Source organism: Eschrichtius robustus, chromosome 3 (genome assembly GCF_028021215.1).
Source record: "Eschrichtius robustus isolate mEscRob2 chromosome 3, mEscRob2.pri, whole genome shotgun sequence".
In the NCBI taxonomy this organism is placed as follows: Eukaryota; Metazoa; Chordata; class Mammalia; order Artiodactyla; family Eschrichtiidae; genus Eschrichtius; species Eschrichtius robustus.
In genome coordinates this window covers 34983912-35004523 of record NC_090826.1, presented here as the reverse complement: position 1 = coordinate 35004523, position 20612 = coordinate 34983912, and the positions used below count along the sequence as shown (strand labels likewise).

The window sequence follows — 20612 nt, the reverse complement described above, 5'->3', positions numbered from 1 at the left end:
AAGAAAACATTAGAAAGAATACTAGTTATGCATTACAGAGAACATATTTCTTCCAGTCTGCTCCTATTTGTTTGGAAATACTTGAACATATAAGGGCTCCCAGACTGTCATAGTGATTCTCAAACTTTAGTGAATAAGAGCATCACCTGAGGAGTTAAAAGAATGCAGTCTCACAACGCCACCCCACTCCTGAGATTCAGATCAGTGGTCTGGGCTGGGAAATGGGAATTTGTATTTCAAATAAGTCTCCCAGGTAATTCTGATGCAAGTGGATGCTTTGAGAATCACTGGTCTGCTGTGTGGTTCGGCAAAACATTTGTTCAGGTTTTTGTTTTGTTTTGTTCTTTGACAAACAGATTCCTTTCCTCAAAGACTGCTCTTTATATCTTCATATAAAATGAAAGAATGCCTCCAGAAGGCAGTAGAAAGGGTGGATGGGGGACAGTTCCAAGAGTGGAAGATGAATCCCTCTCCAAGTATTGCACGAAGATAGACAAAAACCTGCCTGACTCCCATTCTGAGCCTCTCTGAAAATGCAAAGTTTTTAATAGTCACTATGTTTGATTCTAAGAACACAATGGATTTAATTCTAAAGATCAATTTAGGTTCCTTAAAGGAATCCTTTTGGTCTCCTAGGCCTTTTCAAATTTCTGAAGAAAAATTACAGTGTGTGATACGGGTTATAATCTCATAACTCCATATAATCTTATACGGACTATAACCTCTCCAGGGAGAAAGCTGGTTTTACACTGGACCTTAGGCGGTGGGAAGATACGGACAGGTGAAGAAGAGACTATAGCATATTTTAAGCATGATCAGTATGGTCAAAGGTATAGTGTGGAACTGAGTATGGAGTATTTGTGCAGAAGTGAGGAGGATGGTCTTACTGGAGTAGAGGCTACAAGATGAGGAGCCGAGGAAATAAGATTGAGGGGGAGGGATCAGATTATGAAGGGACCTGAAAGACAAGAATTTCCTTAATGAGCCTGCATTATTTTTGTAAGCAGGATAACAGATTCCAAAATGCTACTTCGTCACTGATTTTTATAGTCACTGTAAAAATTTAAACATTAAAAATAGTAAATGTTAGTTTCTTAAGAAGTAAAGAAAGCCAAACAGAATTTAGACTTGATGTTCCAGCAAACTGAGACTTGCTGAAGGTTTCCGAAGAGGAAGGTGACTTTGACACTAAGTGCTTTCTAGGTATATTGGATTTTCACAGGACAAAGTTGGTGGATATCGCAGGTGGGCAGCTTTGCTCTTTATCATGAAGAAAGGTAAATCCATAGGACCTTTCATGGCACAGATGCTGTGCAACAGGACCAACTCTGTTCCACAGGCTCCTCCCTACCAAAATTTTATCCTGGTTACATAGCTCAGTCTCATCATCAGCCATATTCAAGTACCATAAAGTATTCAGTTGACTGTTCCACTTTATGCTTGAGGCCCTAGAGTAGGCAGGACAGAGCTTAGGCTGAGAATCACCAGGCAACTTGGTAGTTGTTTAATATCCCAAGTCTGGTGTTCATATCTGTAAACTGAGGAAGCTGGCCTACATGAACACACCCCTTTCCAGCCCAAATAAAACCACAGCCTATAAAACAGGGGCTTTAGTAAATACATAAAATACAATTTTTTAAAGCCACTCTTAGCAAGACTACCTTTAAGTCTAAAGCACTCTATGTTCTAAAGAGAAACTGGAATACAACTAAAGAATCAAAGCTTCAAAATTGAAACTTTTAATGAGTAAAATTTTGATGGAAACAGAATACATATAGTCTCAAAGTACCTCCCCACAAAATAGTTATTAATTGCAAAGGGAACAGGAATAACTTTACAGTGGAGAAATCTGGCAGTGAGTACCATACCCAAAGTAAACAGAACAAAAGGATATCCTTTTGTCTTCTGATACTATGCACTGAGAAGGATATAACATCACTTCTGTAGTATTCCTGCCAAAATTATGTAACCTAAATTATATTGTGAGGAAACATGAGAAAAATCCAAATTGAGGGACATTCTTCAAAACAAATGATTTGTACTCTTCAAAAATAGCAAAGTCACAAACAACAAAGAATGAGGAACTGTTGCAGATTCAAGGAGCTTTCGAGATGGACAATGAAATGCAATGTACAGTCCTGGATTGGACCTTGGACTAGGAAAAAAAAAAAGTCCTTTTGCTATAGAGTGGGACAATTAGTGAAATTTGAATACAAGCTGTAGATTAGATAATAGTACTATATTAATATTAATTTCCTGATTTTGAGACTTGTACTGTGATAAAAAGATGTCACTGTTTTTAGCAAACATACATGGAAACATTTGGGGGTAAAGGAATATTATGTCTCTAATCTCTGAGGGTAGGAAAAGTGTGTGTGTGTGTGTGTGTGTGTGTGTGTGTGTGTGTGTGATGCAAGAGAGAGAGGCTGATAAAGCAAATGTGGTACGGTGTTAACATTGGGAGGGGTAAAAGTACATGGAAAGTCTTTATACTATTTTGCAACTTTTCTGTAAGTCTGAAATTATTTCAAAATAAAAAGTCTTTTAAAAGAGAGGGAGAGAAAACCAGATTACCAGGACAGTGATCTGGATCTCTGGTTTTATACTGTATTCTTCTCACTTCATTTCATTCTCTATGTTAAGTTTTCTGATGATATTTTGAAAGACAAGATCCTTCAGTTGTACATTGTGATGAAAACTCATCTTGCTGACAAGGTCCCCAAAACAAAGCTTAGATGTAGGATGTGCCCTACATATCTATCCTCCCAGGCAGCGAACCCTATTTGCTGGACCTTTCCCTCGTTAGGTCACATACTATTTGATCTATGTCCCAATCCCTCAGCAACTTACTCCCTGACTTCAGGGTAACAACTTCATATAGGATAAATTTGGCCTTGATTTAGTCCTCCACTTCACATGTGGTATTAAAATATAACTCAATATATTTTAACTGTTGTGTTCAAGCCTTTAGTCCTTCCTACCATTTTAATCAACATCAAGAGAGTGACTGAGGAAGGGACTTTTTCAACCAGGAGTTGATGATAACCTAATAGGTAGAACTCTAGAAGTTACACTACTGGCAGTCTCTCCATTTAGTGTTGGACTAACCCTCATCTGGTAGTGCCATTTTATACTTGGGGAATGAATTGAGGTTGGGACATTTAAACATTTTCTGGATTCTAAGTATAAGCCTAGTTTTCAGTATAATTGGGAAAGATGCTTTGATTCTAAGTCTTTAAAGTTGAAGACATTTTAGTAAACCTCTGTTTTTGCATTTTTTATAGTGGTAAAATATAAAAAACATAACATCTACCATCTTAACCATTTTTAAGTGTGCAGTTCAGTGGTATTAAATACATCCACATTGTTGTGCATCCATCACCACCATCCACTCCCATAACTTTTTTCATTTTGTAAAACAAACTCTATACCTATTAAATAACTCCCCAATTTTTCCCTCCACATAGCTCCTGGCAACCAGCATTCTACTTTCTGTCTCTATGATTTTGACTACTCTAAGTACCTCATATAAGTGGAATCAAATAGTATTTGTCTTTCTGTGACTGGCTTATTTCACTTAGCATAATGTACTCAAGGTTCATCCATGCTGTAGCATATTGCAGAAATACCTTTTTTTTAAGGCTGAATAATATTCCATTGTATGTATATACCACATTTTGCTTCATCATTCATTCATTGATGGACACTCGGGTTGCTTCCACATTTTAGCTATTGTGAATAATGCTGCTATGAATATGTGTGTACAAATATCTGTTCAAGTCTCTGCTTTCAATTCTTTTGCATATATACCCAGAAGTAGAATTGCTGGATTATATGATAGTTCTATTTTTGAGTTCACCTTTTACATTATAATATGTGCTTTAAAAACTGAGCCATTGGGAAGCTTATTTAAAGTAAAAAATTTATAGATTAATCCTAAGAGTGAAGTACTGGCTGAAGTCTGAATATTTATTCTGAAATACAGCTTGATTTATAATCCACACTATAAGGCAATTTATTCTATAATAATAAAAGAAACTCCAATTTCCAAGTTGTCTTTTACTGAAATTAGTTTCTTTTTATCTTATCCTCATAAAAGATATGTCATACATCAAACATTTAAATACATAATAATTTAGTCTCACCTTTGTTTCTAATTCAGAATTCTCTCTTTGTAGCAGGTCATACACTATTAAAAAATCGTCTCTGTCTTCTGCTGCCCCTGGAAGACTTTGAATTTCATTATAAAGGCATATAAGTTCTGACTTTGATTTTTGCAATTCCTGATTAAGAAATGACAATATTTAGTAGAATAAAATAAGACTTTCCATAGAAAAGGTATACTATTGCTAAAAAGGAATCTTTGAAATGATTCTGACAAATTTTTTGCTTTAAATATTTCAACCTGTCCTCTGGCAGACAGACTCCTTTCTTTAGTAAAGCAAAGATTCCTTAAATCAATTAATTAAACTAAGCATTCTTTTTCTAAATTTGCCTTTCTCTTTTAATGCCCTCCCTGCTCCAATTCTGAAAAAAAGTACCCAGAAATTAAACACAAGGAAGCTCAAAGAGCCAAGGCAAGCCAGCCCAAGAGTAGCAGGCTCCCTCCTGCAGTGGCCAAAGTCTGGGCACTGGGGTCTCCACTCAGAGCCTGATAGTAAAAGCTGGTGCAGCATAAGATAGTTCTAGAAGCTAGCAGCAACCGGCCCAGAGGGGCTTTCTGCACAGGGGCAACCCTAACAGGGTCAGGCTGGGTAAGAAGTGTTGTTTGTTGGTCTTGTCAAAGAGCTCCTTCCCATAGAAAACCAGGAACTGGGCTCCGTGTGCCCTGTAGGAGGCCAAGCCTAAGGCCCTGACTCTGGACAAGGCACCCAGGCAGCGGAAAGCAGCCCCTGGACTGGCCATGGTTATGGATGGTCACATGCCATAAGCATTCTTAATTTCTATCATTTATAGGTTCAAAGACTGGGTTTCTAGTTAACCCTACTTTATGCAAGGCTTGTATAGAGGTAAATCTTCAGCAACTCCTGCATTAGTTATATTACCTGTTTTAAAATGTATCTTTTTAAAGTTACTTTTTATAGGACAGGTCCTATGTGGTTTACCTTTAATCTTGTGACAACCCCATAAGGTAGGGTTATTGAAACTGAGGCTCAGAGAACTAAAGTGATCTGCCTAAATTCATATAGCCAGGAAGTGGAAAAGTTGAGATCCAAACTGTCTCACTGACTTCAAACACTGTGTTCTTCACTACAAATTATGCTGTCTTACTTAATAATGCATATTCAGTGACTTAATCAACTAGTGTTTCCTCTAATCCTCTGATTTTTTTTTCCATATTCATGAGAGAAAACATTTTAGTTAGATGTAGATTTTAATCAAATTTCTGCATTGATGACATGGAATATGCAGTGTTTGATTGGCGGATGACGGGGCCTGAGAGTCAGGCCATGGTGCCCTATGAAGGAACAGGTGACATAAAATTTATTTAGGAGAGGAGTTACTTGGTATATTCCTAAAGGCTTGAGATCAGAGAGGGAGGAAAGTGTTGATGAGGAAGGCACTGGGCAAAAAGGAAAGAAGGTAGGGAGTGGCCACCCAAAACCATAGCAAGAGGGCAAGTAGTATCAATGTCCTACCTCATTTCATGGAAAATTCCTATAAGTCATCAGCATGGGATATAGAGTATTGTGCTATCTCTCACCCACTCTGCAAACTGATTGTCACCATCCTCTAAATTAGTGATCTAGACTTCCATGAACTCACTTCTAGGTCTCTCTTCCAAATATAGGCTGGTATGTCTCCTGATAGACTTTTCCAAGATGGTAGGACCAGCAGTTAAAAGGAGAGACAAGTCTGGGCCACTATGACCACCATAATAATCAAATCCCTTCTACTTAAAGGACTCTTTCTGGGTAGTGTTGGAACTCAGCCTGGAGAAAGAACAGTCACCCCATTGTTACTGATATAAATAATATTCTATAACTACAATTTATTTTAAAATAAAAATGAATGATAACATGAAATCCCTAAATTACAAATGCAAAAAGAGGAAAATAACATCCTGAATGGCAAAATACCTCACTTTCAACTTTCAAAGCCTTCTGCACAGTATTAAGATCAGATGTCAATTGCTTTTTCCTTTCTCTCTCTTCTGACAACTCACTTTCAAATATTTCAATTTTTTCTTGGCTCATTTTCAATATCTGCAAAAAGTATTTTACATAATTAATTCTATATACAATAATCATGTATACTATAAGTTCTGATAATACTTTTCTGCCTAAACAATTATAAAGTCATCTAGGGGAGAGACAAACCTGGGAAAAAATAGTTCATGGTACCATAGCTCATAAGATAGGTTTTCCTCTCTAAGCCTGTTTTCTCAACTGTAAAATGGAACTAATACTTGTCCTACGTAGTACATTATAGCCATCAGAGTAGGAGTCAAACGTGATTTTGAAAGTAGTTTGTAAGTTTTAAGCACCTACCAAATACAAGGAATTTTTGTTATCTTACCAAATTGATGATAATAATAATAGTAATTTCAAAAATAATGAGAGCAACTACTATTTTATTTATTTAGTGCTTACCATATGTCAAACATTATAGTAAATGCTTTACATGTATTATCTAATTTTGTTTCCCAGTACCCTTATGACATTAGAACTATTATTATATTCTTTTTACAGAGAACATAGGTGAGGCTCAGATAGATTAGGTAATTTGTGCAAGGTCACACGGTCAGGACTGGGATTCAAACCAAGGCTAATTTATAAGCCCTTGCTCTTATTTTCATTTTATTTTAAAAAACTGAGGTATAATTGACATAGCACATTTTATTAGTCTCAGGTGTACTACATAATGATTCAATATTTGTATATTTTGCAAAATGATCCCCACAATAGTTCAGTTAACATCCATCATCACACAGTTGTGATTTTTCCTCTACTTTCAAATATGTAATACAATCTTATTAATTATAGTCACCATGCTGTACATCATATCCCCATGACATTCATTTTATAACTGGAAATTTGTACTTTTCGATTTCCTTCATCCATTTCACCCACTCCCAACCCCCTGCTTCAGGCAACAACCAATCTGTTCTCTACATCCATGATTTTTTGTAATTTTTTTTTTTAAGATTCCACATGTGAGATCATATGGTATTTATCTCTTTCTGTCTGACTTATTTCACTTAGCATAATTGCCTCAAAGTCCATCCATGTTGTTGCAAATGGCAAGATTGCAGTATTTTTTAATGGCTGAATAATATTTCATTGTGTATATATACCACATTCTCTTTTTCCATTCATCCCTTGATGGACACTTGGGGTGTTTCCATGTATTTATTATTGTAAATAACGCTGGAATGAACATGGGGGTGCATATATCTTTTCAAATTAGTGATTTTGTTTTCTTTGGATAAATACCCAGAAGTGGAATTCCTGGATCATATGGTAGTTCTATTTTTAATTTTTTGAGAAATCTCCATAATGTGCTGCACCAATCTCCATAGTGGCTGCACCAATTTACATCTCCACCAATAGTGCACAAGGGTTTCCTTTTCTCTACATCTTCACCAACACTTGTTATTTCATGTCTTTTTGATAACAGCCATTCTAACAGGTGTGAGGTGATATCTCATTGTGGTTTTGATTTGCATTTCCCCGATGACTGGTGATGTTGAGCATCTTTTCATGTGCCTGTTGGCCATCTGTATGTCTTCTTTGGGAAAATGTCTATTCAGACTCTTGGCCCATTTTTTAATCAATTTTTTTTTGCTATTGAGTTGTATGAGTTCTTCATATATTTTGGATATTAACCCCTTGTCAGATATATGATTTGCAAAGATTTTCTCCCATTTGGTAGATTGTCTTTTCATTTTATTGATAGTTTCCTTTGCTGTACTGAAGCTTCTTAGTTTGACATAGTCCCACTTGTTTATTTTTGGTGTCAGATCCAAAAAACCATCACCAAGACTGATGTCAAGGAGCCTACCACCTGTTCTCGTCTAGGAGTTTTATGGCTTTAGGACCTACATTCAAGTCTTTAATCCATCTTGAGTTAATTTTTGTGGATGATGTAAGATAGTGCTCCAGTTTCATTCTCTTGCATATAGCTGTCCAGTTTTTCCAGCACCATTTTTTGACGAGACTGTCCTCTCCCCATTGTATACTCTTGGCTCCTTTGTCATAAATTAATTGACCATATATGTGTGGATTTACTTCTGGGCTCTCTATTCTGTTCCACTGAGCTATGTGTCTGTTTTTATGCCAATACAATAGTGTTTTGATTACTACAGCTTTTAAGATAGTTTGAAATCAAGGAGCATATTGCCTCCAGCTTTGTTGTTCTTTCTCAAGATTGCTTTGGCTATTCAGGGTCTTTTGTGGTTCCAGACAAATTTGAGGATTATTTGTTCTATTTCTGTGAAAAATGCCATTGGGAATTGTGATAGGGATTGTACTGAATCCGCACATTGCTTTGGATAGTATGGACATTTTCACAATATTAATTCTTCCAATCCATGAGCATGGAATATCTTACCATTTATTTGTGTCTTCTTCATTTCTTTCATCAATGTCGTATAGTTTTCAGTGTATAGGTCTTACACCTCTTTGGTTAAATTTATTCCTAGGTATTTTATTCTTTTTGATGCAATTGTAAATGTGATTGTTTTCTTAATTTCTCTTTCTGATACTTGTTATTTGTTTGTTATTATGCAATAGATTTTTGTATATTGATTTTGTATGCAATTTTATTGGATTTATTTACTAGTTCTAACAGTTTTTTGTCATAGTCTTTAGGGTCTTCTATGTATAATATCATGCCATCTGCAAATAGTGACAGTTTTACTTCTTCCTTTCCAATTTGGATGCCTTTTATTTCTTTTTCTTCTCTGATTGCTCTGGCTAGGACTTCCAATACTACATTGAATAAAAGTGGCAAGACTGGGCATCCTTGCCTTATTCCTGATCTTAGAGAAGAAGCTTTCAGCTTTTCACTATTGAGTATGATGTAAGCTGTGGTCTTGTCATATATGGCATTTATTATGTTGAGGTACATTCCCTCTATACCCACTTTGTTGAGAGTTTTTATCATAAATGGATGTTGAATATTTTCAAAAGCTTCTTCTGCATCTATTGATGCATCGTATAATTTTTATCCCTCATTTTGTTACTGTGTTGTATCACACTGATTGATTTACAGCTGTTGAACCATCCTTGCAGCCTTGGAATGAATCCTACTTGGTCATGGTGTATGATCATTTTAATGTATTATTGAATTCGGTTTGCTAATATTTTGTTGAGGATTTTTGCATCTATGTTCATCAGGGAAATTGGTCTGCAATTTTCTTTTCTTGTGGTGCCTTCTTTGGTTTTGGTCACAGGGTAATGCTGGCTTCATAAAATGAATTTGAAGGTGTTCCCTCCTCTTCTATTTTTTGGAAGAGTTTGAGAAAGATTGGTATTAATTCTTCTTTGAATGTTTGGTAGAATTCACCAATGAAACTGTCTAGCCCTTACTTTTATTTAGTTTTTATTTATTTTTATTTTTATTTATTTGTTTGTTTGTTTATTTATTTATTTTATTTATTTATATTTACTTATTTTGGCTGTGCCGGGTCTTAGTTGCGGCACACAGGATCCTTAGTTTCAGCATGTGGACTCTTAGTTACGACATGCAGACTTCTTAGTTGCAGCATGCAGACTCTTAGTTACAGCATACATGTGGGATCTAGTTCCCTGACCAGGGATTGAACCCAGGCCTCCTGCACTCGGAGCATGGAGTCTTACCCACTGGACCACCAGGGAAGTCCCTAGCCCTTACTTTTAATATCTACTTTATTCAGACTTGCCAAAGTGTATTTTCTTTTGTGTACAAAAACCTATTAGGAACCTAATTTGAGGTCAAAATGCAGCCTAGTGAATACAGAGTGAGAATCGAGAGAGTTTCCTTAATATTGCCATGAAGGTGCAGAATCTTCTCCACTGGCAGAGCAAACCTGTCAAGTGAACTAACTGCATATTTGGATTGGCCAGTCAGGGAGCAGTATGAACTTGACAAGTCTATACTCTCTAACTTGGGAATTGTGTGATGACATGTCGGAAAAGAGTCCTACCAGATCTGTCCTACTATTTACCAACAGTGGGACCCTGAGCCAGTTACCTAACTTTTCTTAGGCTCAGTTTCCTCCTCTGAAAAATAGGAATAATGATGGGCACCTCGACTGTACAAAGTATATGTAAATGGCAGTTTATATTATTATTGGATTGTTCTGAATTTTCACATTTACTCTTTAGTTGGACAACACCTTTAAATCATCCTTACAATTTCAACATACTAGTTTATCCTAAATACATTTTTAATGGGCTCCTTCCTGAATGACTAATCCTGGAAGGTTTTCTGTAACCACTGATCACAATCATAGGATGTAGATTTACCATACCTTTTGTCTATTTTCAGTAATTCTTAAGCAACCTTATGGAGTCTGCCTCATCTGTATTAGAATATGTAACTGAAAATGATCTTTTTATTTCTTACCTCATTCAAATCTTGTACTTTCACTGTCTCTTGACCTTTCATACTGGTTTCTCGTCTGTCTGCCTATGTTACTGATAATTCAGGCTCTAAGAGGGAAATCTTAATCCAAATAAACCATCAGTTAAAATGCATACGTATATGTGTTGTTTTAAAAAAATACTGAAAAGATAAGCTACATTTCTTAAGTGCCTTTTCCAGAGGCTACACCCCTGAAATCTCCCTTGCCTACAAGTTTTACCTTTTTTCTGATCTTGGATCCTTTGAAGAGTTGCTTTATTATATATTTGAGCCCTTGCTCTGTTTGCAACTTAACGAAAGGGAACAAGTACTGTTAGAAAAACATACTAGAGAATCCTGATGATTCTGAATTAATCAAGCTGATAATTTACCTTATTTTTTTTAACTTTACAAAAGTAATTTGTTATTGTTCATTGGCCCAGTAACAAATGCAAAGGAGGTTTATGAGTATTTAGATGTAATTCAGAAACAGAAGACACCAACATTGATATTACTTATTACTTTTATTCAGAATTAGGTTTCAAAAGAAACTTCAATTTGAAGTTTTTAATTTAATTCAGAGATAAAAATATTCCTTTACTTAGGCTGAAGAAAGGAAAGAGTTGATTCACCAAAGATTTTTATCTAACTAAATTTGGGGGAAAGTATTCTGGAGTTTGCTTATATTTCTAGGTTCATAACTTACTACTAGATGTGTATTTAACGTACAGATTAAAAAAAATAAATTCATTAGTTTAGTAAAGCTGGTTATCAATAATTTACCTTTCTCGTGTTTAATATCAATAAAACAGAAATAGCAATCCCAAATTGATGAGTTGGAAAAAATGGGGAATGCTACTGGAAAAACGGATGCTAAAACCCAAGTGTAACTTTTATACATCCTCCTGTCCAGCGGTATGGACAAAAGGCCTACTTAAAAATCATGTTGACTTAGCAGCAGTGCACAAGGATATAGGGAAGGATGTATCTTTTCCCCAGATCAGCTTCTCCCTCTGCATTAGCTGCCATCTGCACTGATGAACGTTTCTGCACATCCACCATGACATGCTACTTAGTCCCACCCTTACCACCTGTGATTCCCCAGTGCCAAGTGCAGGAAATGTTTCAACTCTTAAAAATGAAAACTCCCCCCATTTCTTTTGTGTTTTCTCAGGACAAGAATGTCATGTATTTTGATGCTATAACTTTTAAGAGATAGATTTTCAAAAGAAAATATATTCGAAATTTACCATAATTTGTGGCACACTAAATACAGTCATGCATTTAAGCAATTTATGTACTTCATGAGACCGACGATCAAAGTTTAAAGCAGAAAAACACAGGGAAGGGGCCGCAATAATGTGAGAAATGAGCAATGGGATATAGAGACCTCTAGGCAGCTGAAGGGAGCCTCCTACCTCACCTGTCAGCCAGCAGTAAGCAAAGAGGAGAACTAACGGACTTCTAGGGAATCCCCTCATTGGCACAGGGTAGCCGCCAACAACTGTGGAGAACGGTGTAACAGTTCAGAATTTTCCACTCTCAATGTTCTACTGTCTGAAAGGTGGCGGCCATCTAATACTCTGAACCAAATTGTGCCTCCCAGGCACTGTGTGACTAGAGTTACTGCCATCCCCCCATGTGCTTGTGTTGTGCTGTCCTCTCTCACAGGCACAGTCAGATGAGATGGCAGCTGCAGCCCCTGTAGAGAATAAAACACTGCCCAGTCATCACCTCCTGGTAGAGATGATTTATGTGCTCAGTGCTGGGCATGTTGTAACCCCCGTGAGTTATAATATGCTCCCCCTATGAATCCTCACGAGACTTGGTATGATGTAGAAAATGAGCTCTAGGGCCAGACAAACCTGGATCAATTCCTGGCTCTGCCTCTTACTTTGGTCAAGTTCTTCTATGTTCTCTCAAATATGAAATGGAACATACCTACTTACTTTGGGGAGGGCTGTTATAGGGATTATATAAGATTATGTTTGTAAAACAAGATCATGGCATACGACCAATGCTCAGTATATCATGACTACTGTTATTCCTGCCAGATACCTAGCATTTCTTCCATTTTAAGCATTTTCTCTGAGAACATGCATACTAGCAGCACTAAGATGGCGTATTTAATGTTAAATCTGTCTGCATATAAAAATAGGTAAAGAACACAGTCATATATTGAGGAGTCTGCTTGACTTAAGGGAATAGTTTTCTAAATTATTTGCTCTTTTGAAGTCACAGGACTCCCCCCTTCCTTTTATATTCAAAAGAATTTTTTCTGTTTTAGAACATTGTTTATATGTGTGTATGTATGTATGTATGTATGTATATTTGGCTGCGTTGGGACTTCGTTGCTGCGCATGGGCTTTCTCTAGTTATGGCGAGCAGGGGCTACTTTTCGTTGCAGTGCGTGGGCTTCTCATTGGGTGGCCTCTCTTGTTGCAGAGCATGGGCTCTAGGTGCACGGGCTTCAGTAGTTGTGGTGCGTGGGCTCGGCAGTTGTGGCTTGCAGGCTCCAGGGCACAGGCTCAGTAGTTGTGGCACACAGGCTTAGTTGCTCCATGGCATGTGATCTTCCCGGACCAGGGCTCGAACCCGTGTCCCCTGCATTGGCAGGCAGATTCTTAACCACTGTGCCACCAGGGAAGTCCTCGAAAGAATTCTTATGGGGAAACCGTCTACAGAGTGCCCTCAAGTGTAGGCTTATCTGGTTGATGTGGAGGCAGAAGACCTAGAGACTTCATCTGTGGAACAGCAAGAACCCCTGAAACACAGTTTCGAAATTGCAGTGGCAAAAACACGGGTTTTGTAGTTAGTTGAAATCTGAAATCTTGACTTCCACATTTGTGCATTTCTGATCTTGGTTTCCTCATCTGTAAAGCAAGGTGAACGATACCTACCTCTCCAAGTTTCTGTTAACATTAAATGAGTTATGCCAAGCCCCCACCCAGCAGAGTCATTGCAACATTATAGGTACTCAGATCTTAGTTTCTATCCTTTCACTTACTTTTTTTGTAGTATACAGAAAATAAAGTAGTTAGAGGTCAGGAATAATTGCATGAGACACCCAAGTACCTGTCTAAAAGCTGAAGATCCATGAAAAGGAAAGCATGGCACTAGGTCAAGATCTGGAAATGAGCTCATGGGAAAGGGCTGTTACTCTTTACCTAATGGTTACAGCACTCAGTTCACTTAATTCCTCTGCTGAGAATGACCCTTTACTTCATACTTATTGTTGTCACCATCACCCAGCTGCTAAACACAATCAAGGAAGCTTGAGGTTTTTTCTTCATGAAAGATTAAGAGAGAACTGTGAAGGCAAAAATCTATTTATAGTTACATCCTCTTTCCTCAGGAAATGACTTTAAAAAATCATTTAAGTATAACTGACTACTTGTTCATCAAGTACCTTTTCTAGTTTTAAAGACTTCTACTTTAAAGAGAAGAAACATTTACTTACAATGTTCCTCGTTACCTCATTCCAGCTGGCTCTACATGGGATGAAGTAAGTGAAAGGATCAGTGAGAGTCAATATAAAGCCTTATTATTTTAGAAATCCACACATATTTCAAGTCTTAATGACAAGGAAAAGAAAACTGGTTTCTATCACAGCCTACAGGATTGAGATTAGACACAGAAAAAAATTTCTGATACTTAATATTAAACATTAGGGAGAAAAACTGTATGATCTTTTCTGAACATCTTTTAAAATAAGATAGATGCTCATTTATTCAGAATGTCATAGACAACATCTATCATAGAGGGAGGTAGATTAACCAGTTATTCTACAAGGATCTTCTCTGTTGTCAAGAATGCTATGATACAAAGGGCCACAAGGTGTCATATCTCCCTTCAAGAAAGAACTTGCCACATTCTTCTCAGGCAGCCTCCAGTGAATGACTGAGCATGGTGAGGATATTAAAGCCTGATCATTTCTGGTCAGTGTGGATCCTCTACAGGTTATCATTGTGCCAAAGCCCTTGCTGGCCTGGCTGAGACTTCTCAGAGCTGCAATACAGTCTGAGGCTCTTCTTAACCAATCTTCCTTCCTTCTCTCTCTTCTTTAACAGATGCCAGGACTGCATCATGACCTGAAGGTTTTGCCCATGTCTACTCCTTCTTTTTATCCTTCACAGGTACCACCCCAAACAACTCTCTTGCAATTCTAAGTTCATCTTGGTGCCTGATTCCCAGAGTGGCCTCCTTCAGGAGAATTTATGGATGACAGAACAAGGAATGGGTCACTATCATGGTCACCAACAAAAACAAAAGAAAATGATGATTTGATTAAAGACATAAATATAAATACCCAAGAAGCTCAGTGAACTGCAAGAAGGATGAACTCAAAGAGACCCACACTGAGGCATAGTATAATCAAACTATTCGAAAGACAAAGAAAGAAATAATCAGGCTTCCCTGGTGGCGCAGTGGTTAAGAATCTGCTTGCTAATGCAGGGGACACGGGTTCGAGCCCTGGTCTGAGAAGATCCCACATGCCGCGGAGCAACTAGGCCCGTGTGCCACAACTACTGAGCCTGCACGTCTGGAGCCTGTGCTCCGCAACAAGAGAGGCCGCGATAGTGAGAGGCCCACGCACTGTGATGAAGAGTGGCCCCTGCTTGCTGCAACTAGAGAAAGCCGTCGCACAGAAATGAAGACCAAATACAGCCAAAAATAAATAAATTAATTAATTAATTTTAAAAAAAAAAAGAAAGAAATAATCTTGAAAGCAGCAAGAGAAAAGTGACGTCACATACAGGGAATCTTCAATAAGATTACCAGCAGATTTCTCATCAGAAACTTTGGAGGCCAGAAGGCAGTGGGCAGATATATTCAAAATGCTAAAGGAAAAAAAAAACTGTCAACCAAGAATCCTATATCCAGCAAAACTGTCCTTTCAAGAGTGAGGAAGAAATTAAAACACTCAAGATCAACGAAAGCTGAGGGAGTTTGTTACCACTAGACTTGCCCTATGAGAAATCCTAAAGGGACTCCTGCATGGTGAAATCAAAGTATACTAAACAGTAACTCAAAGCCATATGAAAAGATAAAGATCTCAGTAAATACATGAGCAATTATAAAAGCTAGTATTATTGTAACAATGGTTTGAAACTCCATTTTTTGTTTTCTACATGATTTAAAAGACTAATACACTGTTTTAAAGCTATTATTAGTCTGAAAGCTAGTACTACTGCAACTTTGGTTTCTAATTCCACATTTTGGTTTCTGCATAGTTTAAGAAACTAATGCATTTAAAAAAGCAATCATTAGTTCATGTTTTTGGACACACAAGATACAGAGATGTAATTTTGTGACATCAATAACTGAAAAGGATGGGGCAGAGCTGTAAATAAGCAGAGTTTTTGCATATTATTGAAGCTAAATTGGCATAAATTCAAATTAGGGTGTTATAACTTTAGCATGTTAAATGTAATCCCTATGGTAACCACAAAGAAACCAGTTATAGAATATACTCAAAACGAAATGAAAAGGGACTTAAAGTGTTTCATTACAAAAAAATCAACTACATACAAGACAGACAGTGATGCAGGAAATGGAGGACAAAAAGCTATAAGGTACATAGAAACAAATGGCCAAAAGACAGAAGTCTTACTTTAGTAAGTACTTTAAATATAAAGGGATTAGTTTCTCCAATCAAAAGACAGAGATTGGCAGAATGGATAAAAACAAAATATGATTCAACTACATATTGTCTATAAGAAATTCACTTTAGATCCAAAGACACAAAGAAGTTAAAAGTGAAAGGATGAAAAAAATTTTCCATGCTAATAGTAACCAAAAGAGAGCAGGGTTGGCGAAACTAAAATTAGATGAAATAGACTCTATTTTTTAAAAACTTTTTTTGGCCATACCCCGTGGCATGTGGGATCTTAGTGCCCTGACCAGGGATCAAACCTGCACCACCTGGATTGGAAGTGCGGAGTCTTAACCACTGGACCACCACGGAAGTCCCAGACTTTAAATCAAAAAGGTTACAAGTGACAAAGAAGGACATTATATTTTAAAAATCATTCAATACAGCAACGATATAAAAATTATAAATATTTATGTACCTAATAACCAACCAAAACATAAAAATTGGGAGATAAAAAGAAGAAATAGGGCTTCCCTGGGGCGCAGTGGTTGAGAATCTGCCTGCCAATGCAGGGGACACGGGTTCGAGCCCTGGTCTGGGAAGATCCCACATGCCGCGGAGCAACCGGGCCCGTGAGCCACAATTACTGAGCCTGCGCGTCTGGAGCCTGTGCTCCGCAACGAGAGAGGCCGCGATAGTGAGAGGCCCGTGCACCGTGATGAAGAGTGGTCCCCGCTTGCCACAGCTGGAGAAAGCCCTGGCACAGAAACGAAGACCCAACACAGCCATAAATAAAATAAATAAATAAAATTTTAAAAAATAAATAAATAAATAAATAAAATAAAAAGAAGAAATAAACATTCCTACAATAAGAGTTGGAGACTTCAATACCTTGCTCTCAATAATGGATAAAACAACCAGATATAAGATAAGTACGGAAGCAGAGGACTTGAGCAACACAATAATTCAATGAGATCTAACAGACAGGGGACTCCCCTGGTGGTCCAGTGGGTAAGGCTCCATGCTCCCAACGCAGGGGGCCCGGGTTCGATCCCTGGTCGGGGAACTAGATCCCACATGCATGCCATAACTAAGAAGTTCACATGCTGCAACTAAAAGATCCCACATGCCACAACGAAAGATCCTGCATGCCCCAACAAAGATCCCATGTGCCACAACAAAGACCTGGTGAAGCCAAAATAAATAAATAAATAAATATTTTAAAAAAAGATCTAACAGACATATATAGGTCTACTCAACAACAGTATAATACTCAATCTTCTGAAGTGCACACAGGACATTCTCCAGGATAGACCATATCTTAGGCCACAAACTAAGTCTTAATGTATTTAAAAAATAGGTATCATAAAAGCGTCTTTTCCAACTACAGTAAGGTGGAGTTAGAAATTAATAACAGAAGGAAAACTGGAAAATTCACATATTTGTGGAGATTTAAACAACGTGCTCTTAATCAACCAATGGATCAAAGAAGAAATCATAGAAATAAGGAAATGCTTAGAGATGAACGAAAATGAAAGCACACATACTAAAACATATGGGATGCAATGAAAGCAGTACTAAGGGGGAATTTTATAGCTAGAGACATTTATATTAAAGAACAAGAGTGACTTCAAATCAACAACCTAACTTTACAATTTAAGAAACTAGAAAAAGGACAACAAACTACATGCAAAGGTAGCAAATAGAAACAATAAAGGTTAGAGCAGAGATAAACAAAACAGAGAATAGAAAAACCTAGAAAATCAGTGAAACCAAAAGTTTGTTCTTTGAAAATATCAACAAAACTGACAGACCTTTACCTGGAATAACTAAGGAAAAAAGAGAGAAGATTCAAATTACTAAAATAAGAATTGAAAGTGGGGACATTACTACTGATTCTACAGAAATAAAAAGGATTATAAGAGAGTACTCTGAACAACTGTACATCACAAACTGTATAACCTACATGCAATGGACAAATTCCTAGCAATACAAAACCAAAAATGACTGAATCATGAAGAAATAGAAAATTTGAATAGACCTATAACTAGCAAGGACACTGAATTAGTAATCAAAAATCTCCTATACAAAGAAAAGCCCTGGATCTGATGGCTTTACTGGTGAATTCTACAAATTATTTAAAGAATAACTAATACCAATCCTTCTCAAACTTTCCCAAAACTTGAAAGGGAAGAAACACTTCCTAAGTCATCCTATGAGGGCAGCATTAACCTTATCCAAAGGCAGGCAAAGACACTACAAGAAAAGAAAACAACAGACTACTATCCCTTATGAGCATTGATGCAAAAATCCTCAACAAAATACTAGCAAAACAAATTTAACACCATATTAGAAAGATTATACACCATGACCAAATCAGATTTGCTCTTAGAATGCAAAGATGGTTCAACATAGGAATATTGATCAATGTAATACAACACATTAACAGAATAAAGGGAAAAAAAACATGATCATCCCAACTGATGCTGCAAAAGCATTTGACAAAATTCAGTACGCTTTCATGATTAAAAAGCACTCCACAAACTAGGAATAGAAGGAAACTACCTCAACATAATAAAATATATATGAAAAACCCACAGTGAACATGATACTCAATGGTGAAAAGACTGAAGGCTTTTCCTCTAAGATCAGGAACAAGGCAAGGATGTCTGCTTTCACCACTTCTATTCAACATAGTACTGGAATCAGCCAGAGCAATTTAGCAAGAAAAAAATAAATAAAAGGCAACCAAATTGGAAAGGAAAGAGTAAAATTATCTCTGTTTGCAGATGCTCTTATGTGTAGAAAACCTTAAAGATTCCACAAACTGTTAGAAATAATAAACGAATTCAGCCAAGTAGCAGGATACAACTGCAACACACAAAAATAAGTTGCACTTCTATACACTAACAGTGAACAATCTGAAAAGGAAATTACAAAAACAGTTCCATTTACAGTAGCATCAAAAAGCATAAAATACTTAGGAATTAACTTAACCAAAGAGGTGAAAGACTTACACAATGAAAACTACAAAACACTGATGAAAGAAATTGTAGAAGACATAAATAAAAACACATCCCATGTTCATGGATTGAAAGACTTAACAATTTATTGACTGGAGCCTATTAATATGCCAAATGTTATTGACCAGAGACGTATCAATAAGTTTTAAGAGAGTTATACAATTAACATCACCATGGAAGTTGTTAGAGCTTAAAATTGATCAGGCGTTCATTATACAACTTATGATTGTCATTATCATTCACATTTTGCTCTATTAGGTTTTTGTTCCAACCTTGTGTATATTATAAACGCAAGTTTATTACTGTAAAATTTTTGAAAATGACACATCATGAAATTTTGAGTGAAGAAGAATTTTTTGGTGAATTTTATGCAGATACTTTCTCTGATTGTCTGAGTGACATATATACTAGTGTCTCAGAAGATGATAGTTCTTCAGAATACAGTTTTGATTCAGACGATGTGAATATTAGATCAACAAAAAGACAAAAAACCTTAGTGACTGACTGATACGGAAAGCGAAAATGAAACTCATGGTGCTGGAGAATGCTCCTTCGCTTCTACAGAAGAGTGGATTGAAGACAACATTTCACGAAAATTAGAAGACTTTACAGGTGTGTCAGATGTAACTATTGAATGTAATAACCTGCAAAGTGTTAGTGAAATAAGAGAATTAATTTTTGGTAACAATTTTTTTGAGTTGGTCACTTCTCAAACAAAATTGAATCACCAACAGAATAAAAAAATCATATAAAAAGTATGATAAGACTTTAAAATAGACTGATGTAACCAATGACGTGAAGAAGTTTCTTGGATTAATAATTTTGACGGGACAAAAAAGAAAGTCACACTGGAAAAAATATTGGTCGACTGATCCCTTACTTGAAATACCAAAGATTATGACGAGAAGAAGGTTTGAACAAAGATTATGACAAGAAGAAGGTTTGAACAAATAATGACATTTTTTCACTTTAAAGATAACTTGGAAACTCCACTTCCTACAGACAGAATTTCAAAAGCTAAACCTCTTTTGGATTATTTTCTACCAAAATTTCAATCGATCTATATACCCAAACAAGAGCTATCACTTGAGGAGGCAATGATAAAGTGGAGAGGACGACTCAGATTCAAAACCTATAAGCCCGGAAAACTTACAAAATATGGAATTTTGGTCAGGATGGTTAGAAAAAGTGAAACTGGATACATGTGCAACCTTGAGATTTACATGGTTGAAGGAAAGAAACTGCAAGAAACAATATTATTGGTCCTACAACCTCATCTTGGTTCATGGCACCATATTTACCAAGACAATTATTACAACAGTGTGTCCACATCTGAAATATTGCTGAAAAATAAAAACAGAGTTTGTGGGACTATAAGAGAGAATCATGGTCTACCAAACCAATTAAAGTTGAAATCTAAAAATCTACAGAGGGGAGAAATGACA

At 36.7% G+C, this 20612-nt stretch overlaps 1 protein-coding gene and 1 pseudogene across 4 annotated transcripts in view; both read right to left on the bottom strand.

Moving 5' to 3' along the window:
* CCDC30 (coiled-coil domain containing 30) overlaps positions 1-20612 on the bottom strand; it is a 164618-nt gene that overhangs the window by 86959 nt on the left and 57047 nt on the right. For 2 of the 4 annotated variants that reach the window (XM_068539659.1, XM_068539660.1), the window contains 2 exons: positions 6081-6206; positions 4146-4283 (listed from right to left, as the gene is read on the bottom strand). The exons of the other annotated variants lie outside the window; for them this stretch is intronic. In XM_068539659.1, coding sequence (XP_068395760.1) covers positions 4146-4283; positions 6081-6206 — 264 coding nt within the window. The remainder of the gene's footprint in view (positions 1-4145; positions 4284-6080; positions 6207-20612) is intronic. 4 annotated transcript variants of the gene reach the window in all.
* LOC137761006 (transmembrane protein 256 pseudogene) lies at positions 4520-4905 on the bottom strand (annotated as a pseudogene).